Source organism: Pistacia vera, unplaced genomic scaffold (genome assembly GCF_008641045.1).
Source record: "Pistacia vera cultivar Batoury unplaced genomic scaffold, PisVer_v2 Contig524, whole genome shotgun sequence".
Taxonomy (NCBI): domain Eukaryota; kingdom Viridiplantae; phylum Streptophyta; class Magnoliopsida; order Sapindales; family Anacardiaceae; genus Pistacia; species Pistacia vera.
This window is the reverse complement of record NW_022196362.1, coordinates 1,306,519-1,334,285: the sequence shown is the minus strand read 5'-3', so window position 1 is coordinate 1,334,285 and position 27,767 is coordinate 1,306,519. Positions and strand designations below refer to the sequence as shown.

General features: G+C 34.4%; 2 protein-coding genes and 1 non-coding gene across 5 annotated transcripts; all 3 read right to left on the bottom strand.

Annotated features, from left to right (window-relative positions):
• Positions 1-1,120: 1,120 nt before the first annotated feature.
• On the bottom strand, positions 1,121-4,165 carry LOC116106868 (zinc finger BED domain-containing protein RICESLEEPER 1-like). Its single transcript, XM_031393162.1, has 4 exons — positions 4,103-4,165; positions 3,876-4,019; positions 3,252-3,329; positions 1,121-2,971 (listed from the first exon to the last, which is right to left on the bottom strand). Exons 1-4 carry the CDS (start codon positions 4,145-4,147, stop codon positions 1,121-1,123), a joined length of 2,118 nt encoding a protein of 705 aa, XP_031249022.1. The 5' UTR covers positions 4,148-4,165.
• Positions 4,166-5,886: 1,721 nt separating this feature from the next.
• On the bottom strand, positions 5,887-8,510 carry LOC116106913 (zinc finger BED domain-containing protein RICESLEEPER 1-like). Of its 3 annotated transcripts, none has more exons than XM_031393218.1 (3): positions 8,408-8,510; positions 8,194-8,328; positions 5,887-7,658 (listed from the first exon to the last, which is right to left on the bottom strand). In XM_031393218.1, exon 3 carries the CDS (start codon positions 6,823-6,825, stop codon positions 6,016-6,018), a length of 810 nt encoding a protein of 269 aa, XP_031249078.1. In that variant the 5' UTR covers positions 6,826-7,658; positions 8,194-8,328; positions 8,408-8,510; the 3' UTR covers positions 5,887-6,015. The 3 variants fall into 2 exon arrangements, with proteins under 3 accessions (XP_031249079.1, XP_031249078.1, XP_031249080.1); XM_031393219.1 differs by having other exon boundaries at positions 5,887-8,064.
• A 4,971-nt stretch (positions 8,511-13,481) lies between these two features.
• Positions 13,482-13,588, bottom strand: LOC116106934. The gene has a single exon (XR_004124372.1). It is a non-coding gene; the product is annotated as a small nucleolar RNA R71 (small nucleolar RNA).
• Between the last annotated feature and the right edge of the window lie 14,179 nt (positions 13,589-27,767).

Sequence of the window (27,767 nt, the reverse complement as noted above, 5' to 3'; positions counted from 1 at the left end):
CGTATAATAAAACCTCTTTATAGTGATATTTTATTTATGAATAACCTCTATGTAATCATAAAAAATTCTAATCCCAATTTGGAATAATTATAAATAAAAATAAACTTTTTATTGTAATAAGTTATAATTTTTCTAATTTTATCTTAAGAAAGTTGTCTACACATAATAATAATTATATGTATATTACAAAAAATATATATGTTATGTTCCATTAAATGTTTAAGATGAATTAAATATTTATTTAAAACATGAATTATAAAATAAGAAATAAAGTAATATTAAAACTAAATAATAAATCTTAATACTACTAAAACAATAAATTGATATCTTAATACATACTACTAAAATGTAAATTATAAAATAAGAAATCAGAACAATAATTTTTGTAAATACACTTCTATTAATTTATAATCTCCTTATAATAATAAATTAATTTAATCCCACTATTATGACTATATAGAGATTTTATTGTATTTGTTCAAATCTCAAAGTCGAGTCTATGAAATGCTCTCTTTTTATTTGTTTTCTTATGCCCTTAATTAATTTAGAATTTATTTTCAAAGCAAAAAATGCCAAGGGGTATATGAGCCAATAAAATTTATTTTTTAAAATTTTTAATTTGTACACTAAATTTTCATCTTTTAAAAAAAAAAAAAATTATGGGAAGTAAAACCCTGAAAATTTTAAATTTAATTGTGAATTGACTTTTTTTTTTTTTTTTTTTTAATAAAAGAGTGATGATAAATAATTTTAAGTTGAAAGTTTTAAACGATAGCATTATTTGATCTTGCCTCTTCTCAACTGAATTCCTGACTCTACCACTTACTCTTGCAATGGCTCCAACTCTTCTGTGATTTTGAAGGGCTTTGTAAGTGAATTAGAAAAACAAAATGATAATATTAGAATATATATGACCTAGGATGAAAAATTCACTTACATATAAAAAGACATGAGTTAAAAGATGAAAATTTGAGAAGTTTAATATTCTCAATTTTTCATTTATTTTTATATAAATATGTTGATCCCTTGTTTTAATTTTAGCTGAATGTTTACTTGTATTAAAACAACAAAATTAAGTAAATGGAAAAAAATGAGAACACATATTTATTCGACAACTTGATTATTTAATTACACTGCTATTCAACCAAACTTTTGTACATGCCAAAGGCCATTTGAGGTCATCATCAAGATTACTACAACGATAAATATCCATAATTTCATGTAACAATGAAAAATATAAACCAGACAGAGGAGTATAAATAGGTAATGATAAGAAATCACGTGTAATTTTAGCTAATATTGGATAAGTTGGAGAATTGACACGCCACCATTCTAGTATATCAAACCCTTCACTTGAAGGACACTTAGAATCTCTCAAATAGCAGTCGAGTTCTGATTCTGGTGTAGCAGTATCATTGACATGTTGAGAAAAGGCAGATGATGTCCTTATGATGTGTAGCTTTTGTGATAGAGTAATTGAAGAATTACTAGCACCATGGCCCGAATGAGATGATGATTTAGAATTGTTAGTGCCCTCTGCATATTTATTGTAAATATTTGTAACATCATCCATGATTTTCTTAAAGTATGCATCTACATCGTTACCATATATCTCTTTGTAAAACTGTTTTACAATATCTGTTTTGAATCGTGGATCCAAAATTACTGTAATTACTAAAATCAAGTTAGACTTGTCCCAATATTGATCAAAATATTTTCCAAAACGTGATGCAACGTGGCAATAGTAATGATTTTCACTTTTTCCCAACTGAACCAATTTCAAATATATGTCACAAAACATTGGGAAACACACATTTGCGGTTTTATGTTTAGGATCCAACAAGTTACGAGCTTCCTTTCTCAAATCTTCTAATACTTTCCAACTGTTGTACAGTAAAGTTGCTTCATCCCAATCATCTTTCATAAAATTTATAGACTTCAAATCAGGATCTATATGCTCCAGTTCACAAAATGCTTCTTTACATCCCATTACCCACTCAAGCATATCAACGTCGAACCGCGAATATGAAGTAACACTGTTGGAAGTTACTATTTTGCCCATGGACAAAGCTTCTTTTACAGTATATTGAAACTTATTTACATTTGATGACATGCTGGCATAGTAAAAAAGCTTCAACGCTTTAGTTGAAATATTATTTCGCGAAACTCTTGTCAACTGATGAAAATTGATAACACATTCAAATTCATGTAACAAAAGAGAAATTGGCCAAAAATACCCAATGAAAGGAAGTGAACCTCGTTCATTGACCAAGTTGTTAATATTCTTAATAACTTCCTCACGTTCAAATACATCAAAATATCCAACTCTTACCATAGAGCATAATTTCTTGTCTATTTTCCAATCCACAAGCCAAGACTTCACAATTTCATAGACAACTTCATCTTCATCTCTGTATCTTCCCAATAAACTAATCATCTTTTTCAATTCCCAACTATCATCGATAAACCAGCTTGTCAGAAACCATAAGCATGACTTGTTCTCAATTGTTACATTAAAACGAGATGGGAGTTTACGTAAATATCTATAAAGCATATCCTTCTCTTGTTTGTAAACATCAAGTATATAATTCTTTATGCTGTTTAGCCCATACTTAATAATTTTTAGCACCAAATCATAACCATTCAGTTTTAGATCTATCACACTTTTCTCTTTTGGTTTTTCTACACCTCTACCTGGATTCTTTGAACTTGAGCAACTTTTTAAATGATTCTTGAGATGTGTGGTTCCACTCTTACTTGAACCTACAAAGTCTTTCTTACAGTGTTTACATTTAGCCCATTCCTTCTTATCTATTCCTTCATACTTTGTGAAGTCCTCCCAAACCTTTGATTTCAACTTTCTTCTTTTAGCATTTGATGTGTTCTCTATATTTTGATTCATCACCATTTCAATCTCTTGATTTAGAGTAGGTCCAAAATTGACATTTTGTTCTCTTATTTGAGTGATTTCCTGTTAAAATACAAACAACTCTATCACTTAATAAGCAATAAAAGGAAAATAAAATTGAGCTCAATGAGAGAGACTCGATCTCTTAAACATATTTAAGGCAACCAAGTCAACTTATATATTTTGCTAGCGAAGATGAAGACATTGGCCAAAAATTTCTAAATATATGCTTTTCTTTTTTAATTGAGGCATGTATAACTATACTAAAACTAAACAAATTACATAAGTTTTATCTGATTTTAATTTCTTTCATACATATAATATAGATAGAGAGAAAAAGAACCTGTCCACGTTGCAAATCTGTTCCATTGACATTGGAAGATACAAGTACTTCTCCTTGTTGTGCTAAAGATTCAATCTCCTTCCCATATTTTAATGGAAAAAAAAAAAAAACTATGTCATTTCGGATTAGACAAACAGGATATTCACAGCCAAAACAGAGAAGCATATTTTATCCCCTTCTATTAAATTTTCTGCTTTTTTTTTTTTTTTTTCAATACTATAAATGAGATTTTACAAAAGGAAATATACTATTGTTAGTGTAAACACAATAAAAATAATTTGCATTATATATCTTTTTTTTTTTATAATTACAATTAACATTTTAATTTATATTATTTTAAATAATAAAGTTATTTAGTATAACAAATAGATTAGGATATAAAACATTACTGAAATTTTCTTTTCAGGACCATCCTCTGGCAGTGCTGTGCACTTGTAGTCAAAGCCTGTGATTAATAGATATGACCTGGGGACTAGTTCCTATTATTTTGATCTATAACAGGTAAGAACACTTGTGTGAAATACTGGCATTTTATTTTTCAGATTTGAACAATTTTAGCTCAATCTAAGGACCCAAAGGCTAAAATTTGAAAGAAACGTACTTGAATTAGAATTAGAAGGTTACCTGTACTACTTGTTGTTGAAGGGATTTAAGATAGGCCATGATTTCATTAACCCTTCCATCACTTTCTGGGGTAAAGTTGTCCTTGTACCATTCTACTAAATCTAGCAAACACTTCATTCCCTCACTGATTTTTATCTTTCCCACCTACATAAATTACATAAACATCAGACAGATAAAATTTTGTGGAGCAGTGGAGGTTGAACATGAATGAGAAAACAAATACTTACTTGAAAATAAAGATGAGGATCAGATTCAATGGATATCGCTTCCATCTCTCTCCTCACGAGATAAGTAAGTTTTTGAGAGATAAAATTTGAGCAATCCTTCGGTATATACCTTGTTTTTGTTTAACCTCTGCCAGTCAAAAAGTTAAAAAGTGGACTGGTGGTTGGATTTCATTGTCACATGTTTTTTTTTTTTTTTTTTTTTTTTAAAGCATTATATATATATTATATATAATCAATCACCCCTTAAAAGAAAAATCAATTTTTTTTTTTAATTGATATCACTTATGCTATGTTGTAAATTTTCAACATTAGAATTCTTTCAATTACTAGAAAATTAACCTATTATATAATTAAAAACCCAACTTACAGTAAGATTTATTATTAATGAAAACACTATTTTGACCAATTAATTAATTTCTTATATGATATTCTGTCTAGCTAAAATCTAAAACTAAAATTTACAGTTATATCAGTTGAAATATAAAACTGAAATCTCAATAAGTTTAATATAATTGTTAGAGATTTATAATCTATTTATAAAACAAAATAAGTAACATTATATTTAAATATGGGACATAATCTTTTAATTTAAATTTTTTACACAAATTCATGGTCATTGATCCATCACAATCCAATATTTTAAAAGTTGAAGAGACGACAATGAAAATAATCTCCCTCAACTTTTATCTGATATCCGTTAGATTACAATAAATTCTTAATCATAAATTTATATTTCAATTAAATCACCAATTAAGTTATAAGATTTTAAGTATTTAATTTTGTGTCTGTGTCACATGATATGTATAGAGATAAGATTAACTTTTACTAGTGTGAAGACAAAGTTTGAAACAAACCACTAACTTTGCATGGGACCCTCTTTCATTTGAGATCAGATCTCAATCGGACATATATCATTATGAGATGCCTTTTGTAAATAGTCAATCATGCCCTTTAATTTTTTTTTGTTATTTTATTATTATTATTTTTTTTTATAACAGAAGTGTCCAGATCAACTTACGCACACCTCAACAAATCCCCCAAAATTTATTAAATATCTTATAAACCTAATAAACCGAGTAAATCAAAATTATACATTCAGGTAGATGACCCTAAGATTTGAACTCAAGAAATCAAAGAAAGGATGACACCTCCTTGACCATCAAGCCAACCTCTTAGGGTTTGCCCTTTAAATTGTTAGCTTTCACTGACTGTCAATTACTCAATTATGAAAGTTTTAGGTGTCATTTTCTGAAACCTATAAGTATCCTTATTTCACCAACACTAAGGATGTTCTTGCGATAGCGCCCAATTATGGGACTCTTATAAATTAATGTTTCTTATATAAATTCATGCATGGGTTCACCATAAGCTAACTGTAAACTCTCTGAGTTTTAAGTCTCACTTGTAGTTTGCAGTGTAATTAATGTTTCTTTTTCAATCATTCTTTTATTTTACTTTCCTTTTCTTAAAAATTTTGTAGAAACAATTACAACTGTTTCATCTTCTAATAGGCTTTTTCTCTTCGATTTACCAAACAAACATGCATGCCAATCAACAGTATATCATATTCTAACTTATCCATCATCAACATTTGGTAATCTACCTTAAGAATTTAAATCTTTTAGCATAAATAGAATCAAGATAAGATTTTGAGTTTTAAATATCTAACACATCAACTCTTTTAATTAGTGGATTTCAATTGTATGATGATTGGATTTTTCAATAGAGTTTGTGACGAGGTGAAGAAGTTTGTGAAACAAAAGTGTTATCATATATTGCACTAATATAATATTGAGGTACGCGAAGACCGATCCGGACACTTTGGATCATTAAAAAAACAAAAATAAAAACAAATAGACAAACAAACACTTTTGTTGTCTCTTTCAACAACTTAGTTGTTTACTTTCAAAGCTTTACAACCAAACTTTTGTACATGCTAAAGCAACTTTGAAGTCATCATCCAGGATTTGACAGTCAAAAATATCTTCAATTTCAGTCACCAAGGGAGAATCTAAAACTTCAATTGGAGCAGAAATAGGTATTGCTAAAAAATCACAGGCCATCCTCGCAAGTGTTGGAAAGGTGGAGGAGTTTAATCGCCACCAAGCCAATATGTCAAACTCTTGGACGGGACAAAATTTAGAATCTCCCAAATAGCGATCGAGTTCTGTTGAAACAACATCATTAACATGTTGTGAAGACATACATGGCCTCCACATGTCGTCTAGCATTTCACCGCAGCCCCAAGAAGATGATGATTCAGAATTGCTAGCGCGCTCTGCATATTCATTGTAAATATTTGCAATAGCATCAGTGACTAACTTGAGGTGTGTGTCTACAACATTGCCATAAATCTCCTTGTACCAACGTTCTACAATATCCATTTTGAATCTCGGATCAAGAACCACTGTAATCACTAAAATCAAGTTAGAAATTCTCCAATATTCATCAAAATCCTTTCTCAAACTTGAAGCTATGTCACTAAAATAATAGTCACCACTTTTTTCCCAATGAAGAAATTTAAAAAATATGTGATACATCATTGGAAAACACCCATTTGCAGTATTATATTTGCGATCAGACAAGCTACGACTAGCATCTTTTAACACTCTCCAACTGTCGTATAGTGCAGTTGCCTTATCCCAATCCTCTCTTACAAAATTTATTGACTGAAAATCAGGATCTATACTCTCCAGTTGACAGAATGCTTCCCTAAATCCCATTACCCACTCAATTAGTTCGAAGCCCCATAGCTGAAAATCAGGAATACCTTGAGAAGCTACTTTCTTGCCTATGGACTTTGCTCACTAAACCAGTTATTAAATTCTTCACTGGTTCCATTGTAAAATGGAATCGTATTATCAATCATACAACATATTTTTTTGTCTATGTTCCAATCCTGCAGTGAACGCTTCAAAATTTCATAGAAATTCTCATCAAATCTATATTTTGGCAAATTAATAATCTTCTTCTTCAATTCCCAACTATCATCAATAAAACAGAGAGCTATAAACCAAAAGTTATCTGAGTTCTCACAGCACCACTCCATTGTTACAGAAAAACGACACGGGAGTTTGTTGAAATATCTAAGTAGCTTTTCCTTCTCGTCTTCGTAAACTTTAAGTATATCATCCTTCCTGGACGCCACTGATGGAACCCAGTACTTAATAATCATCCTTGTCTCATCCAAATGACCTAATTCTTGATCAACCATAGATTTCTCTTAGATAACAACTGGAGTAGTTAGAGAAGCAATTGTTTCAATCGATTTATCCGCACCTCCAGGACTACTTTTACTTTTGCATCTTTCTAAATGATTTTTGAGATGAGTGGTTCCACTCTTACTTGAACCTACAAACTCTTTCTCACAGTGATTACATTTAGCCAATTCCTTCCCATCTTCTCCTTCGTACTTTGTGAAGTCATCCCATAATTTTGACTTCAACTTTCTTTTTTTAGTCCGTGATGAGCTCTCCACACTTGGATTCACAATTTCATCGTCTTGATTAAGAGTAGGCTCAAAATTAGCATTTTGGTTTCCGATTTGAGTAATTTCCTATCAACATATACACAAAGACAACCTTAAAAGCAATAAAAAGCTAATTTATTTAGGCTCAACGGGACAGAATGAATCTTATAAAAATTGAAGGATGACCAAATCAATTCTTACAACTGTAATCAATATATTGATCTAGTTATATTATAGAAAGAATTTTTTCTGACCTCTGACTCAAATTTCTTTCATAGATATATATAAGATTTAGAGAGAAGGTACTAAGATAGAGACATGCCGCTAAAGATTCAGTCTCCTTCATATTTTAATGGAAAAGAGAAAAATAAGAAACTATGTATGGATTGAACTATAGATGAAATTGATGCTTGATCCTCATCTGTTTGTTAAAGATGTTGTACTCAACTCGGGGATTCACAAAAGCTGGGTTCTTTAATAGGACATGCAAGAACTGTTTAATGTGATGATCAGAAGATCCAATTAATTAACATTAAAGAATCATATAGACCATATAAAAAAAAAATAAGAAACTATTAAAAAAAAAAAATTGAAGACGATTAAACGTGTTAGTAGTTGCTACCTCTACTTGTGGTTGAAGAGATTGAACATAGGCGATAGTTTCGTCAGCCTTTCCACCCTTCTCTGTGATCATGTTGCACCATTGTACTAAATCTTGCAAACACTTCATTCCCTCACTGATTCTTTCCCTTCCCACCTGAGTACAAATTGCACACAACATGAGAGATTTTTTGTGAAGACTGAAATTGAATTAACATGAGGAAACACGTACTTACTTCAAACTGCTGCTGAGGATCAAATTCAACTGTTCTTTCGTCCATTTTTTCCTTACAAAATTAATATGTAATTAGTCAGTGTGCATACAGCAATTAGAGTCAGTGACTGCATGTTTCTTTTTGTCTTCAGTCTTCAACGTGTTTCAGGAGTCAATGCACGATTAAGAGTCAACAAGTAAAGGAGTGGTGGTGGTTGGAATTCGGAATTTATTATCCGAAATATCTATCGTAATTTCCTTTGTGCGTGGTGGAGGTCCGCGTGTTATATTTTGACCAAAGCAATGAACAATTGAACTTAAAATTTAAAACTTTCACGAAATTCAAATCCGAAATACTACTTATTTTACCTTAAGAAAGAAACTACAGTCATAAGATCATTCAATCTAAGGTCTCAAATTAAAATTAAAATTATTTTATGAATAGCGAAAGGGGAAATGTGATTAGAGTAGTAATTCTAATATTCTTTTATTGTGTTGGAGGATTACACAACATTTGAAAACAAAAGAAAAAGTTTTGTGTTGGAGTCCCACAAGTGGTCACCCATCACATTTGTAACTTACCTAACTTATTGAACTTATAGGGTGTTCAATAGACCTCAAAGACTAGTTGAGATGCGCGTAAGCTCTTGGACACCCAGGTTATCAAATATATATATATATATATATACTGTAGAATATTTTTGTCAAACTTATGTGTGTGCACAAAGGTTGCCAAACGTATGTTTTGGTTTGTTTCATATCGAGTGTATGTGCACAATAGTTTGTGCTAGCACACTCGCTCTAGATATTTGCAATCTTGCACGACTTGCATTTCTGATAAAGTACCAAATATATTTATTTATCTTGTTGTTACCTTTTTAGGACCTTTTACAAGTGTCAATATATCCATTTGTGTTCTTAAGGAATAAAGTTGTTTTTTCCCGATTTGTCTGTGGTACAAACCAAAAGAATGAATCTTTTTCCTATTTGGACAAACATGGGTCAACCCTTGTTGGCTGACTTGACACAAATTGTTGAACAAGAAACCCTCTATATAGAATATCTTCTCTTGCATTTTTTTAATCTAACTTTTGATATTTTATACTTCTTTGTGCTCTGAAATTACTTTAGAGTGTTTTTCTCTTCAAAGGTTCAAAGGTTCATTTCTCTTATGCCAAACCTTACTTGTTTGAATGGCTTTTAGAACGTGGTTCCTTTGTTGATGCTAGTGTGTGGCGTCGGTGATTGAAGCTTAGGTGGTTCTCAAGTTGTGTTCGGGTGTGAACTGTTGAGTGAGAAATTATTCTAGAACAATTTGGAATGAAAATTGAGTGAATTTAGTAGAATGATTGAACTAGTTAATACACAACTTTACTCCTCTTTTATATTGTGTTAAGAGAAGAGCGGAGAGATTTGGTAAAACGGTTGTAGTGAAACTACACCGTTTTACACAATTACATATTGGTCTTGACGTTTTAACAAATAATGATCTGATCCCGTTTTCTTCTAAATCCTTACACAATTACATTTGCTTCCAGCAACTTCCTTCATGAGCATTCAGTATATATACTGAAAACTAAGTCGAAAAACTTCAATTTCCAGCTACACAGCTTCAACTTCCAGCTACAACAAATTTAAACTGAAGCAAAAAATCTAAACCAAGGACATTCTAAATCTAAGATTCTCTGAAACCTGAATTAACAAAACTTCAATTTCAGGCAAATCTTTTAGCAATTCTATAACACAAAAGATTTGAACTAAGGACATTCTGAATCTAAGACTCAAGTTTTGAAACCTAAATTAACAAAGCTTCAATTTCCAGCTACACAACTTCAACTTCCATCTGCAACAAATTTAAACTGAAACAAAAATTCTGAACCAAAAAAATTCTGATTATGAGATTCAAGTTCTGAAACCTAAAATAAAGACTTCCTGCACTTGTCATGTCTACAACACAGAAGCTTCAATTTCCATCAAATCTTTTAGCAATTCTACAACACAAAATATCTGAACCAAGGACATTCTAAATCTGAGACTCAAGTTCTAAAACCTAAATTAACAAAGCTTCAATTTCCAGCTACATAGCTTAAACTTCTATTTGCAACAAATTTAAACTAAAACAAAAATTCTGAACCAAAGTCAAAACCAAAAACATTTTGATTCTGAGATTCAAGTTTAGAGACTTGAAATAAAGACTTCCTGCACTTGTCATGTCATCTCTGAGTTTGAAACACGCAATCTGAAGTCTCATAATCTAAAGTCTAAAATAGAAACTTATTGCATTTAGTACCAACACAGTAACTTCTGAGAACTTTTTGCAACTATTTTGCACCAATCTTCAAGCAAAACTTGTACATTACTCTAAAAATTTATCTTTTCTACACTAACACAGCAACCACTAAAACGTTTCAAGCAATCAATCTGCTCATCCAACAACTATTAAGAACATTCTACACTAAAAGAACACAGCAGCTACTAAGACATTTCAAGCAATCAATAACTACATTCATTTTGCTTCTTAAATCAGTAAATTGAACAACACGTAAGGCTTTTGTGAGCAGATCAACAGTCTAGAGCTTGGAGGGCACATATTGAATTTTTAACCTTTTGGCTAGGACTTGCTTCCTAACATAATGAGCATTAATCTCCATATGTTTAGTCCTAGCATGGAAAACTAGATTAGCTACCAAAGCTACAGCACTTACATTGTCACACCAAATAACAGGTGTGACTTCAACCAATAACCCCAACTCTTCAAACATGCTCTACAGCCAAGCAATTTCTATTGTTGTTTGAGCTAAAGCCCTGTACTTTGCCTCAGTTGAAGAGAGTGCAACAACCTTTTGTTTTCTTGAACTTTATTGTATTAAGTTAGGACCCATATAGACACAATAGCCACTAGTGGACCTCCGATCTTCCATATTGCAGCCTCAATCAGCATCAGCATAGCATTCCACTCTTAAAGTGCTTGTTGCCTTGAAATGTAACCCATAATCTATAGTGCCTTTGATATACCGTAGGATTCTTTTACATGCCTGCCACTGAAGAGTTGTAGATGCTTGCAAAAACTGACTTAGTTTATTAACTGGATAACAAATGTAAGTGATAATCTAGGATTATACAATTTTATCTAGGCTTTTTGGCCGGATTTTGGATACTTCTTATGTTGTTTTTGCCTGAATTGCAACTTAATTTCATATGTTTTATGTTTTAGGCCAAAACATGCACTTTGAGCAAATAAAGAGTGAAATTGAGTTTCTGGAACTAGAAGCAAGCGAATCTTAGGATTCGAGGAAATTTTGACGCGGATTTGAAGCACTATGAAGCTTGTTCCTATTGGAGAGAACCAAAGATTAAAGATTCAAGTAAGGAAGCAAGCGGAGGGTAATTTCGTAATTTCAAGAATGGTTCAGAACAGTTCGCCGCGGCGATAAACTCTCGAGAATTCGTTACCACGGCAACGTTTATTCTTCGATGCGACGAAGTCTGTGATTTCCAGTTTTATCAAAATACACAGTTTTATTTTAGAAAATTTTTTAGGTTTTTTGACCGACTATATAAGAAAGACTTAGCCATTTTTAGAGGAGTTCGACATTTTGGGAGAAAGGAGAGAGGATTTGAGGTTGATTTGAGATTGAACTCTTTGGGATTCATCAAATAGAGAAGATTTTTGTTCTCTTCTTCATTCCAACATGTTGAATGCTGTGTTTACTGTTTTTATTGCGATTTGTGTTAATTTCATTATGAACTAACTCACTTTGGGTTAGGGTTTTGACGTAATTAGGATTTCTATGGTTAATCAATAGATTATTGTTGCTTTTACATTCGATTGCATGGATTGTGTGATTATTCTTGTTTTTATTGAATTTATTTGTTGAACATGATGAGATTGAGAAATGAATCATGTATGAGCTTCTTAGGATAATCACCATTGTTGTATCGAATGTTAGAGATAGGTTTCAGAATCAATGAAATCAATTTAGGATTCCTTTAGCTTAATGAACTTAGATCTATTAATCTTTAAATTGTTGGGTGCGGAAGCTTAATAGGGAAAAGTAGGAAAACATAGCCTGAGAAGGTATGTTTTACACCTTAGGGAGTTCGATTTATAATCTGTGCATGTGAGTGTAGAAGTAGCATAATTTGTAGATTAAATCATAGAGGCCTAATGAAGTCAAAACCCTAACCGTTTGCTTTAATTGATATTTTCTCTCGAATTAGTTTTACTATCATTAATTAGCCTTTTAAGTACATAGTAAATTTTGTTTTCATTTTAGCTTAATTTTTCCCACCAATCCAACATTTTTCGATTTCCCCAACTTGACAAACAACAAGGAAAATCAGTGCTTAACAAACAATCCTCGTGGGAACGATACTTTTCTTATCACTTTATTACTTTGTGCGACTAGTGCACTTGCTATACATTGCATGTTGTAGTTACAACGCATCAAGTTTTTGGCGCCATTGCTAAGGATCGATTTTGTGTTAACATTGAAATTTTCTTGTGTTAGCTAGATTGGGGTTTAATTTTTGTTTTAATTGTTTTATAGTTTAATTTTTGTTGTTCTTTTCTATTAGCTTCTGATCTCATGTTTTCTCTCTTTCTGTGTAGTTTATGCGAAGAGGTAGATGTCAGCCAGTGGTTCTTGTTGATTCAGATATTGAAAGAACCGCAAGAAGACATAACAAAGAGAGAAGAGAACGAGAGGCGATAGTTGTTGAGATGGCCAAAAATAGAACATTGAGGGAATTCTCAGTTCCCACGATTGATGGCAGTTGTTCAAGTATAACTAGACCCAGTACAAGCCTACACCTTCGAAATAAAGCCGGCAATCATCCAGATGATCCAATAGTCGATACAGTTTAAGGGAGATTTGAAGGAAGATCCAAATCTGCACATTGCAAACTTTTTAGAGATCTGCGATACCTCCAAGTCAAATGGAGTGTCGATGACACCATCAGATTGAGATTGTTCCCTTTTTCATTAAAGGATAAAGCAAAGATGGTTAATGGCACTACCACCAGGAACGATCACAACTTTGAATGAATTAGCACAGAAGTTCTTGACCAAATTCTTTCCTCCAGCAAAATCTGCGAAGATGAGAAATGATATCACATTGTTTCTACAGGAAGAGTCTGAATCATTATATGAGGCTTGGGAAAGATACAATGAATTACTGAGGAGGTGTCCACACCATGGTTTGCCAGTTCGGATGCAAGTCCAAATGTTTTATAATGGATTGATGGTTAATGTGCAAACGATGGTGGATGCAGCATCGGGAGGAGCATTGTAAAACAAGACACCTAAAGAAGCTTATGAGTTGCTTGAATTTTTGGCAAGTAACAACTATCAAAGACCGAATGAGAGAATGCAATCGAAGAAATCTATGGGTCTTCATGAAGTTGATGCATACACGGCCATTTCAGCCCAACTTACAACACTTCAGAAACAATTGGGAAGTATGCAAGTAAACTCTAATCAAGCGCCTCAACTAACTTGTGATTTTTTTGCAAGTAATCATGTGAGTAGTGAGTGTCAAGTGGGGAACACTTTTGCTTCAACTTCATCATCATCAAAACAAGTTAACTACTTGGCAGGAAATCAGAGGCAACAGAACAATCCTTTCTCTAACACGTATAATCCTGGTTGGAGGAATCATCCAAACTTGTCTTGGGGCAATCAGAATCAACAGAATCAGCAGAATTACCAATGGAACCAAAGAACGATACCAAACAATCAAGCAGGGGTGAATAATCAACCAGGGGATCAAAGATTAACAAAACTGGAGGATATGTTTGGAAAATTCATGCAAGAAACCATAGGTTTCATGAATGAGATAAGGGTGAATTTCAGAAATCAAGGCATGTCGATTCGAAACTTGGAGGTACAGGTGGGTCAATTGGCCAATAAGCTAAATGAGAGGCCACATGGGTCCTTACCAAGCAACACAGTGACAAATCCACGAGAACAAGTGAATGCAATAACCTTAAGAAGTGGAATAGTCTTGGGAGAAGTTGAGAAAAAAAGGAAGGATAAGAGTCCACCAAGTAAAGCAAATGAAGATTCTGATGAAGAAGTGGATGAAGAGATAATTGTTGAAGAGAAACCAACTAGTCTTAGGGAAGATGAACCAAAGCGGGAAGAGAGGCGAAGGCAAAAGAAAGAAAAATTTCCATTTCCTGAGATACCACCAGAGTTGGCACAACACACCCCTCCTGTGCCTTTTCCTCAGAGACTCGGAAAGAAAAATCAAGATAAGCAATTCACTAAATTTCTTGATGTATTTAAAAAAATTGCATATTAACATTCCTTTTGTAGATGCCTTGCAACAGATGCCAAGCTACGCAAAATTTCTTAAGGAAATCTGTCGAACAAAAGGAAGTTGGAAGATGAGGAAACAGTGATGCTCACGGAGGAGTGCAATGCCATTCTACAGAAGAAGCTGCCACCGAAACTCAAAGATCCAGGGAGTTTTACTATTCCTTATATTATAGGAGACATTACTTTTGATAGAGTTCTATGTGATTTAGGTGCAAGCATAAATCTAATGTCTTTTTCTATTTTCAGGAGATTAGGGATTGGTGAAGTGAAGCCAACAACCATATGCTTGTAGCTTGCAGATAGATCTATCAAGCATCCGAGGGGCAATGTTGAAGATGTGCTAGTTAAGGTGGACAAATTTATTTTTCTGGCATATTTCTTTGTGTTGGATATGGAAGAAGACAATGAGATTCCTCTCATCCTGGAAATACCATTTCTAGCTACCGGAAGAGCTTTAATTGATGTACAAGAAAGGAAGTTAATTATGAGGATGCAAGAAGAAAAAGTGACATTCAATGTCCTTGAGACTCTGAAAGTTCCACCGAAGCTAGATTCATGTCTTAAAATTGACTCGATGGATCAGTCAACAATCAAAACTCTCTAGCTCGACATTCCTAATTTGCCAATTAAGGGGCGCATGATCAAGTCAAGACAAACCGCGGATGAGGACCATAACCCAAAAGGTTACACAACATTCTGAGATGGGCCACAATCGAGCTCGTGTCTTCACAAGGGACGGATTCCTCAGCTCAAAAAGGTTAATGGAAAGTCAAGAAAACGGAAAGTTGTTGATGAGAATGTTTAAACCCTAAAAGAAATGACCAAGGGATGGAAATGGATGGTTAGGCTCTCAACCAAAGCTCGATGTGACAAAAATAATCAATAATTGAAGCTTTAGTGCAGGGAAAATGTTCGAGAGATGATGTATTTGGATAGTCCGGATTGATGAAGGACTTGAGAAAGTCGAGCTTCCGACTATAAACAAGCGTTTCTTGGGAGACAACCCAAGTGTTCTAATTTATTTGTTGTTTATCTGTTTTTTTGAATTTGTTTAGTTGTTTTATGATTTAGGATAAATTTAATTTCAGGTTGTTTTTGCATGTTTCAGGTGAACGATCTAATTATGGTGACAAAGTGGAAATTTCCTGTTTTTGCCGCGGCAATGTACACTTTGCACAAAGTTGGATTCAAAAAGTTCCAGACTTTGTTGCGGCATTGTTTTCTTTGGAATTTTTAGCCATGGCAAGAAATTTTCTTCGCCGCGGCGTAAATGGTATTGCGGAATTGTGCTAAGAAAATTTCGGCGTGGTGATGTTTTCACTGTATTTTTTCACCGCGATGAGAATTTTTCTTCGCTACGGCATCAACTGGGTCTTGCAATTGAATGAAGAACTTCGCCGCAACGAAATCTGTTTTTTATAAATACCCACCGTGACTTTTCATTTTCACGAAAAGTTTCAAAACACACCCAAGAGCCAAACACTTCCACCTTCAATCCAGAGATTCTCCAGTGAATTTTCATCCCTATACTTCACTCCTTAACCCTCACAAACACTAAATCAACTCACTTTGCCAAAGATTTTTGCGAATTTTTGAAGAAAAGTTTGGAAACCCTAGGTTTTCAAAAAATGGGGATCTTGCAATCTAGGCCGAAATTGGTGAGATTGGTGGTGCATTCATCTTGGGATTGGTAAGATTTCGAGTTCTCCAGCCTTTAATTTGATCAATTTCGATTGTTAGAGCTTTGAATTTGAGATATTAATTAAATGTGTTGAGTTGTGAATTTTGGTGAAGTTTGTGGTTTGATTTTGATTAAAGGAGTGTGGATTTTTATTTGTGTGGTGTTGAGGAAGTTGGGTTTTCGATTTGGAAGTGTTTTGATTGAGTTTGGAAAGGTAGTGAATTTGGGGGTGTAGGTGCAATTTTTGAAACTTTGGTGTGTATTTAGGAGTGATTGTGGTTAGTAGCAAGAGTACTTTAGCATTGAATTGTCGGGTTGAAAATTTAGTTTGGGGGTAGATTTGAGTGTTCACTTTTGAAAACCAAAATGCTGCTCAAAGTGTCTTCCAAGGGTAAAGGGAAACAAGTCGAAAATAGGTTTGTTAATGAGAAGGCTCGGCGGCGTTATGAAGGCGCAGTAAAAAGAAAAGATAAGGGATTTATTGCCGGGAGGGGATTGACCACAATCCATGCAGAAGCTTGGAGAGGAGGGAGAAATTGGGATTTCTTCATAAGTGCACCCGAACATTTAACCAGGAGCCAATAGCGAGAGAGTTTTATGCCAATTTCCCTGAGTGTGATCCCGGGCATGTTTATGTCAGAGGTATTGATGTGCCAATTGATGCGAAAGTTATCAACGATTTCTACAAACTAACTCCCATTGACTGTGATGAGTATCAGGAATTTAGGAAGAGACAGTTTAAAGAGGACGAGATTCTTAAGGTCATAGCAAAGTCAGGTACCTTTTGGGAGATCTCGAAGAAGGGGAGAAGAAGCATTAAGGGAACGAATTTGATACCTATGGCTAGATTGTGGCAGTATTTTGTTTGTGCGAGGATGGTTCTGGAGACGCATTATACTACAGTGGCTTTTGACCAAGCAATGTTGCTTTATTCTATTGCCACTGGAAAGAAAATGGATGTGGGTAATATTATCATGGAGAGTATATGGCATGCAACCAAACTAGGGCGAGGGAGCTTCGCCTTCCCACATCTCACCATTGAGTTGTGCACTCAAGCGGGAGTCAAGAAGGCAGATGATGAACCACTTATTCATCTTGCCCTACTCCTCGACACCAATTACTATTACAAGCTACCTGAGTGTCCTCCCAAAGAAGGACCCAGCTCCGAAACGAAAAGACAGAACCACAAAAGCTGTCACATCATCCAGTTCAACATCCTTGACAAAGGAGCTGCTGCAGCAAATTTTAGATAAGGTGAACCGGATAGAATTACGTCAAGATTGGATGGCAGGGCAAACCCGAATGCTATACGATATGCAACACAGCTGCTGCACCAATCTGGGGGTTGATGTTTTGAACTTCCAATGGGAAGACTGGCAAGAAGAGGAAGAAGATGATGACACCGAAGGCGAGGAGGAAGACGGGGAATGAAATCTGAAGCATTTGTTATGTATTTTATGTTTTCATTTGTTCTTGTTCTTGTTTGGTACCTTGGAACTAATTTTCTTTTCTTTTTAGATTGTTAATTGTTGTTGAATTTTCTAGTTAGTTGTAAGGGCGAGATTAGGTTGTAATATTTCCATATTATTCAGTGAAATTTTCTAACACAGTGGACACCACAGAATTTCAATTGTTTTACAGATGATGATGGGAAAGCCAAGGAATGTGTGTGCATGCTGTTGAACAAAAACCAGACTCCACGGAATAATCAGGGAACTATCTCGCACCCTTTTAATTATTGTTTTTCTATTCCTAAAATGTGCATGATGTGACGTGACATTGAGGACAATGTCATTTTTAGTTTGGGGGTAGGAAAATTTGGAATTTTGATTTGTGTTTAGTTTTTTTTTTTTTTTTTTTTTTTTTTTTTTTTTTTTTTTTATGTTTTTGTATTGTTGTGCCAATGATGAATTGCAAAGTCTATGATGAGAATATGATTGTTGGGATTTTATTTATGAAAAATGTTAAGCATTGCTTCAAGTTTAGGTTGGTTGACTTGATTTAGCTTGAGGTTTGTTGAGTGGTTCAACCTCCATTTTCATTATTTTGACATGTTTAGAAACATTTTATGTGGTTAGGTGAAGCCTTGATAATGTTGGTGGACTCTAGAACCTAGTTGAGAAGTGCTTGAGGCGAAATTCTAGGAATAGGCATTATTGAGGAAGTGATTTAGGCAGTTTTTCGGAACGTTTGTGCCTTTCCAACCAACCATGAAAATTTATCCCTAATCACCTATTTGAGCCTTATGAAATCATCATTGTCATATTCTTCGTGTGCAACCAAAAAAAAAAAATGCCCAAACACTTCACCCTAAACAAGTATCACGACCTTTAAGAGAATTCTAAACCTAAGGCAAACATAAAAGAACTTGGAGAGTTGTGTGAGATGTTGATGAACCAAAATGATAAGTTTGGGGGTCGCAAAAGGGCGAGAATAAGGAGGTAATGGACCTCAATAAATTTTTCATGCTTTTAAAAAAAAAAAATTGAAAACTTCATTTTAGAATCAAAAATAAGAATTGCACATGTTGAGGTGTATAAAGAGTTTTCACCTTGAGCGGTGGTTAATAAAGAAAGTGGAAATTGCTATAGTTCTTAGTGTTTGCTTAAAGGAAACCGAATTCTCTTGTTTTGTTTATCTTACCTTTTCTTTGGAACCCACTAACCGAGCCTAACGTTACAAGCCTGTAAAGACCTTTAGATTCTTAGTGATGTCTAATTCTCATTAGTAGAGAGTAGTTCGATATTTAGGCTTATAGAGTCTACCACCATTTGATAAACTTCACATTTCTGCATGAAATAATCCGGGAAGTCAGAATGTGGACTGAAGTGGAAATTACCTACTCAGGGGACTAATAGAGAAAGATAGTCAATTCAACTTATAACTTCTTGGCGTGTTGAGCATTTTCCAGTAATAATTTTTCAACAACTTTTTAGACTAGTATAAATTCTAGGCAGTTCTTTGTATTTGAGTTTGAGTATAATTTTTCTCATTTCATTTTCAATTTTGTTGTTTTGTGTTTTTGTTTGTTAGTTTTTTTTCTTTTAGTCACGTTTTGTACCTGATGCTTGGGGATGAGCATGTCTTCAGTTTGGAGGTATTTTATAATCCTAGGATTATACAATTTTATCTAGGCTTTTTGGCCGGATTTTGGATACTTCTTATTTTATTTTTGCCTGAATTGCAACTTAATTTCATATGCTTTATGTTTTAGGCCAAAATGTGCACTTTAAGCAAATAAAGAGTGAAATTGAGTTTCTGGAACCAGAAGTAAGCGAATCTCAGGATTCAAGGAAATTCTGACGCGGATTTGAAGCACTATGAAGCTTGTTCCTATTGGAGAGCACCAAAGATTAAAGATTCAAGCAAGGAAGCAAGCAGAGGGCAATTCCATAATTTCAAGAATGGTTCAAAACAGTTCACCGCAGCGAACTTCTTTCTTCGCTGCGACGATAAACTCTCGAGAATTTGTTGCCGCGGCAACGTTTATACTTCGCCATGGCAAAGTCTGCGATTTCCAGTTTTATCAAAACGCACAGTTTTATTTTGGAAAAGTTTTTAGGTTTTTGGACTAACTATATAAGAAAAACTTAGCCATTTTTAGAGGAGTTCGACACTTTGGGAGAAAGGAGAGAGGATTTGAGGTTTATTTGAGATTGAACTCTTTGAGATTCATCAAATAGGGAAGATTGCGATTCGTGTTAATTTCATTATGAACTAACTCACTTTGGATTATGGTTTTGATGTAATTAGGATTTCTATGGTTAATCAATAGATTATTGTTGCTTTTACATTCTATTGCATGGATTGTGTGATTATTCTTGTTTTTATTGAATTTATTTGTTGAACATGATGAGATTGAGAAATGAATCATGTATGAGCTTCTTAGGGTAATCACCATTGTTGTATCGAATGTTAGAGATAGGTTTGAGAATCAATGAAATCAATTTAGGATTCCTTTAGCTTAATGAACTTGGATCTATTAATCTTCAAATTGTTGGGTGCGGAAGCTTAATAGGGAAAAGTAGGAAAACATAGCCAGAGAATGTATGTTTTACACCTTAGGGAGTTCGATTTATAATCCGTGCATGTGAGCGTAGAAGTAGCATAATTCGTAGATTAACTCATATAGGCCTAATGAAGTCAAAACCCTAACCGTTTGCTTTAGTTGATATTTTCTCTCGAATTAGTTTTACTGTCATTAATTAGCCTTTTAAGTACGTAGTAAATTTTGTTTTCATTTTAGCTTAATTTCTCTCACCAATCCAAACATTTTTCGGTTTCCCCAACTTGATAAACAACTAGGAAAATCAGTGTTTAATAAACTATCCTCGTGGGAACGATACTTTTCTTATCACTTTATTACTTTGTGAGACTAGTGCACTTGCTATACATTGCATGTTGTAGTTACAACGCATTAGTAAGGCCAAGTTAGGGTTAAGTATTGTAAGGCACCAATTGTGCTTCTATACAAACTTGGATAAAAAAAAAGGCTCACTATTAGTTAAGTACAGCTTAGTTCCTACTGCTATAAGTGTGGCACAAGCATGACAATCCATCATTTTGGTTTTAGACAGAAAATCAGAGGCATATTTGTTCTGTTTTAGGTGAATTCCAGCAGTATTTCTTATGGCTTCTAAACCCAAAAAGTAGTGCAAAGATCCAAGAGTTTTAAGAGAGAACTCATCATTTAGATCTTACATAAGATGAGCAATAAAGGAATTGTCTGAGCCTGTGATTAAAATATCATCAACGTACACAAGTACATATGTTAAAGTGGAGTTTTGTTTAAGAACAAATACTGTTGTCTGACACTGAATTCAGAAAGCCTTTGGAGTAGAGGGTTGCCTTTAGCTTGTCAAACCAAGCTCTTAGGGCTTGTTTTAGTCCATATAAAGCTTTATTTAGTTTACACACATAGGTAGGATGAATAGAGTCTTCAAAACCAGTAGGTTGCCGCATATAAACTTCTTTATTTAAGTTACCATTCAAAAATGCATTATTTACATTCACTTGTTGAGTGTCCCACTTATTTGTGACTGCTAGAGTAAGGATTATGCAAATTGTGGAGGCTTTGATTACTTGACTAGATGTTTCAAAGTAATCAAGGCTAGGGGTTTGTTGAAAACCCTTGGCTACAAGTTTAGCCTTGTATTTTTGTAAAGAATCATCTGCATTAAACTTGGTTCTAAATACCCATTTATTTCCTACAACATTCTTATCAGGAAGAGCACAAACCAAGGTCCATGTTTCATTCTTCAATAGAGCATCAAACTCATTTTTCATGGCATTCCTCCATTCAAGACTATTAAGAGCCTCAAAGACAGTGGTTGGTTCAGGAACTACTTGATAAACCTCTAAGTTAAGAACCTTTATAAGAGCTATTATGGAGGTCTTGAGTTTCTATCTTGGACTTGGTCATCATCAGTTGACAGTTTTGGGTAGCATATGGAATAATTTCCAAACCAACAGGAGTAAATCAACTTCCAGTGAGCAAGTAGGAATCGAGATAGATGAAGGAATTATTGGAAGTGTTGAAATTGAAAGGTATATATGTGAGGGTGATTGTGATGACTGAGATGTAAAGGTGGTAGTCATATTAGTATGAGCAGAATCTAAATTGGAATTTTTGATAAAGGATGGGGTAATTTGAGTAGGCAGAGTATCAGGTAGGATAATAAGAGAAGGACAAGAAGTAGTTGAGGTTTTAGTGTCAATTGTTATGCTGACTATGGATTAACTTTTAAAGCAAACTACTATAAGAGGATCTTTCAAGGTTAGTTGTGGAGCTGTGTTACTTGGAACTATAGTGGATGGAAATGAATTAGTGATGGTAGAGGTGGAATTATCAAGAACAAAGGATACGTGGTAAGAAGCTAAATCAAGAAAGGTATTAGAGTGAAAAGGAAACCCTTGCTCATAAATCTGACACTAGGAGTAACAAAGATTTTTCCATCTGACCTTAAGCACTTGTAACCTTTATGGACAAGACTATACCCAACAAAAACACACTTAGTAGAGTGAAAACTGAATTTATGATGATTAAAGGTTTTAAGAAAAGGAAAACATGAACATCCAAAGACCTTTAGACTATTATAAATAAAAGGTTTCTTGAAAAGTTTTTGATATGGAGAAATGTTGCCCAAAACAGGTGTAGGCATTCTATTAATCAAGTATACAGTAGTTTCAAATGATAACCACCAAAATTAAAGAGGCATATGTGCTTGTGCAAGAAGAGTGAGACTTGTTTCCACTACATGCCTATGTTTTCTTTCACATCTTCCATTTTGTTGATGAGCATGTGAACATGAATGCCTAAATTGAATGCCTAAGTCTATAAGATAGGAATGTAGGGCAAGAAATTCCCCCCTTTGATCAGATTGAAGACACTTTAACTTAGTGTCAAATTTTCTTTCAGCCAAATGGTGAAATTTAATGAAAATGGATTTAACCTCTACTTTGGTTCTTAGTGGAAATAACCAAGTATATCAACTAAAGTCATCCAAGAATTGAATGTAGTACCTAAAACCTTCAGAGGATGTTAAGGGTGTAGGACCCCAAACATCATTGTGGACTAATTCTAGAAGAGCATTAGCTTGTGTGTATGAGGAAGGAAAAGTGGCATTATGCATCTTTCCTAGTTGACAAGCATCACGGAAGAAATAATGAGTAGTACTGCTTGAACTAGTGTGCTGTGATTTTGGTACTGAAGATAAAATTCTATTAATAATACTTTGATGTGGTCTATGCCAGGTTATAAAATTCTGATCAGTGGTGTTCACATGTAAACATGAGCCTGAGATATGTGCATGAGACGGATCAGTACTACTTAGGAGATTATGTGACAAAATAGCATATCTTGGTTAAAGGCCACTAGGAGTAAACAGTGTAATTGTATCAAACTTCGCAAGTTTATTAACAATAGCAGAGGATTCAGTTTAAGTATCAGACAATTTTCCACATAATGGTTGTTTATTATCATCTAACTTATCATGAGCAGAAGACACAGACACAACAGTATTATTGACAAATTCAACATGAGCAGAGGGCATAACCATAGCAGACTTGGTGTTTGTTTTATTAGATAATAGAGAAGATGCAAGTTCAGGTGAAGTAGCAGGCAAATTTCTATACACACGCAGCTCATTATTAAATAGTCCAGCATGCAGAGAAGATAGATCAATGCAGTTTTGCAAAGATACAACAGTCTGGTCATTCTTGCTAACACATTTTTTTCAGTTATATCAAGTTTTGTTATCAAGGGATTTAACATGAATGATAGGTAAGACATTGTAATCTTGTGCAAATACACCAGAAGTGGGAACTTTATTGGCACTAAAAGTTTGACAAGTACTAGCAACAATAGGACTCAAAGATCCAAAATCAGAGTTACAAGAACTGACATCTGCGGTACAAGAAGAAATATCTATAGTACCATTATTTGAACAATAGTTGGCAGAGTTTTGAACATTTTGAACAACATAATTGGTTTGACAAGCTAACCTTGAGTCATCATTAAGAAAATCTTTACAATTGACATTGTAACAAGTAAAATTAGAGTTCTTTAAGACGGATATGTAGGCTGGTTTTGAGGAGGAGATCTAACAAGGGATATGAAACACATGGTCCATCGCCCCTGAGTCCATGACCATATGGGATATGTGGGAGTGGATTGAGAAGCACATGGAAGTTGTAAAGTGTGATTCAATCTAGAAGAGGTTGCAGCCATAAAAGCTTGATTTGCAGCCAAGTAGGCTTGATTATGAACGAGTCCAGCAGATTGTTGACTAGGCAATCCAAAAGTGGATGTTGAAGAAGTATTGTAATGCCACATTACTTGGTTCTTGGGAGATACCAATATATCCAAGAACAAAGGTTGACAGTTCAGATTAAGAATCAAACTGCAATCGGCCGACTTGAGGCATTTGTTTAAAAGAAGAGCCAGATGTGAACTGATCCTGATTGAAATTGTTGTTTGTGTTGTCGGATTGTTGGGGATTGTGACTAACAAACTGTGAAGAACCGGGATATTGAATATTGGCATTGTAGGTGGAGTTAAATTTGTGATAACATTGAATTGCAGAATGACCAACCTTATTGCAAACTTGGCATATCAGCCTATTTCTATTATTGCCACGACCTTTTCCTCTGCCATATGGTACAACTTTAGGAGGTCTAGGATGGAACATGGGACTATTATTGTAGTGAAAGGCTTGAATGTTTGGATTAACAATATAGTTGTTGGGTGGAAGTGTATAAGTGTTTGGTAAATGTGGATTTCCTAAGGAGTTAAGAGAAGGAACATTGTTGTAACTACCAGTGAATACTCCAAAGGATTTGTCACTATTTTGACATTGTTGAGAGCTATTATTAACTATATTTCCAGTGCTTCCAGTAGTATTAGTAGTGGAAACACGGGCTAAACTATTATACAAGTCAATTGAGTTGAAATTGTCAAGCCTAATTTCATATTTTTGAAGTAAAAAATGGGCTTCCTAAAGCGTAACTGAATCAATTTTAGACTCAAGTCTAGAGGTTAGGTTTACAACCACAGGATCATATTCAGGACCTAAGCCATCTAACACAAATTGCAGCAAATCTTCATCCGAAATAACCATACCGCTAGCCGTTAGGCTTTCACTTATTTCTTTCATCGTTTTGATGTATTTGCCAATACTAAGATTACACTTCTGAGTTGTTTGTAGTAGATTCTTAAGATGCAAGACCCTAGCTTTTGAGTCTATGATAAATTCGTTCTCTAAACTCTCCGAATATCAATAGAATATCTACACTTAGAGACTGTACCAAACATGCTTTCTAAAATTGCAGCTAACAACCAGCTGACCAGAAACTTATCTGTCCTCTTCCACATAATATAGCTTGGATTAATCTTGTCTTTAACAGACTCATTTTTAGCTCTAAGTTCTCCACTAAGTTGATTTAACTCATCTTCAACATTAGAATCAGATAGAACAAAGAGAGAGGGACAAGTGATTTTACCTAACAAGTGATCTTCTAGTTCGTGCGATCCTATTGCAAATAGGACTTGTGAGCTCCAGAATCTATAATTGTCACGAGTAAGCTTCAAACTTATCACTTGTAAGCTGGAAACAATCGCAAAAGTTGATCGATTAAGAGCCTCTCTTAACATTTCCTCGAAGCTGTTAGGTAGAGAAGATGAAGTTAAGCTAGGAGACTTGGCCATTGGACGTTAGTCACGACTCTGATACCATGTTAGGGTGAGAAATTTAGAAAGAATTCTAGAAACATTTGGGATGAAAATTGAGTGTATTCAGTAGAATGACTGAACTAACCAATACACAACTTTACTTTTAACTTTTATATGTGTTAAGAGAAGAGCAGAGAAAGAGAATAGAGAGATCTGGTAAAACGGTTGTAGTGAAACTACACCATTTTACACAATTACATTTTAGTCTTGACGTTTTAACAAATAACGATTTGATCCCTTTTTCTTCTAAATCCTAACATTGATACCATGTTAGGGTGAGAAATTTAGAGAGAATTCTAGAACAATTCGGGATGAAAAGTGAGTGTATTCAGTAGAATGACTGAACTAACTAATACACAGCTTTACTCTTCTCTTTTATATTGTGTTAAGAGAAGAGCAGAGAGAGAGAGTAGAGAGATCTGGTAAAACGGTTGTAGTGAAACTACAACGTTTTACACAATTACATTTTAGTCTTGATGTTTTAACAAATAACGATTTGATCCCTTTTTCTTCTAAATCTTAACATTCCCCCTGAAACTGAACTACATTAACTAAAGACAACAACTTCCATCTAATTTGCTTCCAGCAACTACCATCACAAGCATTCAGTATATATACTAAAAACTAAGTCGACAAAACTTCAATTTCCAGCTACACAGCTTCAACTTCCAGCTACAACAAATTTAAACTGAAGCAAAAAATCTAAACCAAGGACATTCTGAATCTGAGATTCAAGTTCTGAAACCTGAATTAACAAAGCTTCAATTTTCAACAAATCTTTCAACAATTCTACAACACAAAAGATCTGAACCAAGGACATTCTGAATCTGAGACTCAAGTTTTGAAACCTGAATTAACAAAGCTTCAATTTCCAGCTACACAGCTTCAACTTCCATTTGCAACAAATTTAAACTGAAACAAAAATTCTAAACCAAAGTCTAAACCAAAAACATTTTGATTTTGAGATTCAAGTTCTGAAACTTGAAATAAAGACTTCCTACACTTGTCATGTCTACAACACAAAAGCTTCAATTTCCAGCAAATCTTTCAGCAATTCTACAACGCAAAAGTTCTAAACCAAGGACATTCTGAATCTAAGACTCAAGTTCTGAAACCTGAATTAACAAAGCTTCAACAACACGTTAAAGACTTAGAATTTGGTGCTAAGTGCAACTAGAACATGATGTTCTCTTTTACTATAACTTTGATCAACTTTGAATGTTGTCTTTGCTAGGGCCAAAAATCGTCTTTGGCCCAAATAGGAAAACAGGCCCACACTGAAGAAGAAGCCAGACCCAATCCCGATATGACCCACAGCCCCCTCAGAATACTTTCTTACTCCTGATCAGTCTCCCATTCAAGGTCACCTTCCTATTCCTAATCACTTTCCTACTCGGTGTTACTCTCCTAATCAGAATCACCTTCCTATCCGAACGCTGATAAGAGAGCATACAACGGCCCTAATTCTTCTAGGGTTTGCATCAGAGTCACATTAGGACTCCTACTCCCACCAAGATTGGGAGACCAGACAGTCACTACATAAGCAGAGGCCAACCCTCTCACAAAGAGAGATTACATTACACCTTCTCACTGAAAGCTCTGACTTGAGAGCTCCACACCTCCGCCGTAGTCACAGTCCCCGACTAGACTTCTGGTAATCTCTACTCCCTAGCCCTCACTATAGTAGCCTCTCTTAGCCTTGCTGACTTGAGCGTCGGAGTGCTTACGGCAAACACCACCCCAGTGTTTCCCATTCGCTTCATGCGTGTGTTTCTCTACATGTGCAGGTGCAATGGATCGCTAGTGGCCTCAACCTCACGGGATCAGACCCCCCATTCGCACTGGTAGAATTTTACGTCTACAGTCTTGTAATGTGTTTTTGACTTAGTGGATTGCTTCAATCTTGACAAGGTTCCATAGATGCAGGCTAAAAGTGGTTTTTAGATGAACCATGTACATGATTGTATTCTATATTTTTTGCATTTGTCTTTGATGAATTCAAATCAGAAATCTCCTTATCAACTTGGTAAATCTATTCCACTGCAGTTAAATATGGGTGACCTGACACCAAATAGAGCTCACTAACTCTAACAAATACAAATTAATGAAATGAAAATTAGGAAAAACTAATAATTATTTCTACATCATCC

What these genes read in the sequence shown, in the direction of transcription:
- LOC116106913 (XM_031393219.1), bottom strand. Translation starts at nt 6,825, where the DNA reads ATGGGATTTAGGGAAGCATTCTGTCAACTGGAGAGTATAGATCCTGAT.
- LOC116106868 (XM_031393162.1), bottom strand. Translation starts at nt 4,147, where the DNA reads ATGGAAGCGATATCCATTGAATCTGATCCTCATCTTTATTTTCAA. An exon ending in TTCAACAACAAGTAGTACAG is followed by an intron (nt 3,330 to 3,875) that starts GTAACCTTCTAA and finishes AAATATGGGAAG; the next exon opens with GAGATTGAATCTTTAGCACA. An exon ending in CAGATTTGCAACGTGGACAG is followed by an intron (nt 2,972 to 3,251) that starts GTTCTTTTTCTC and finishes GTATTTTAACAG; the next exon opens with GAAATCACTCAAATAAGAGA.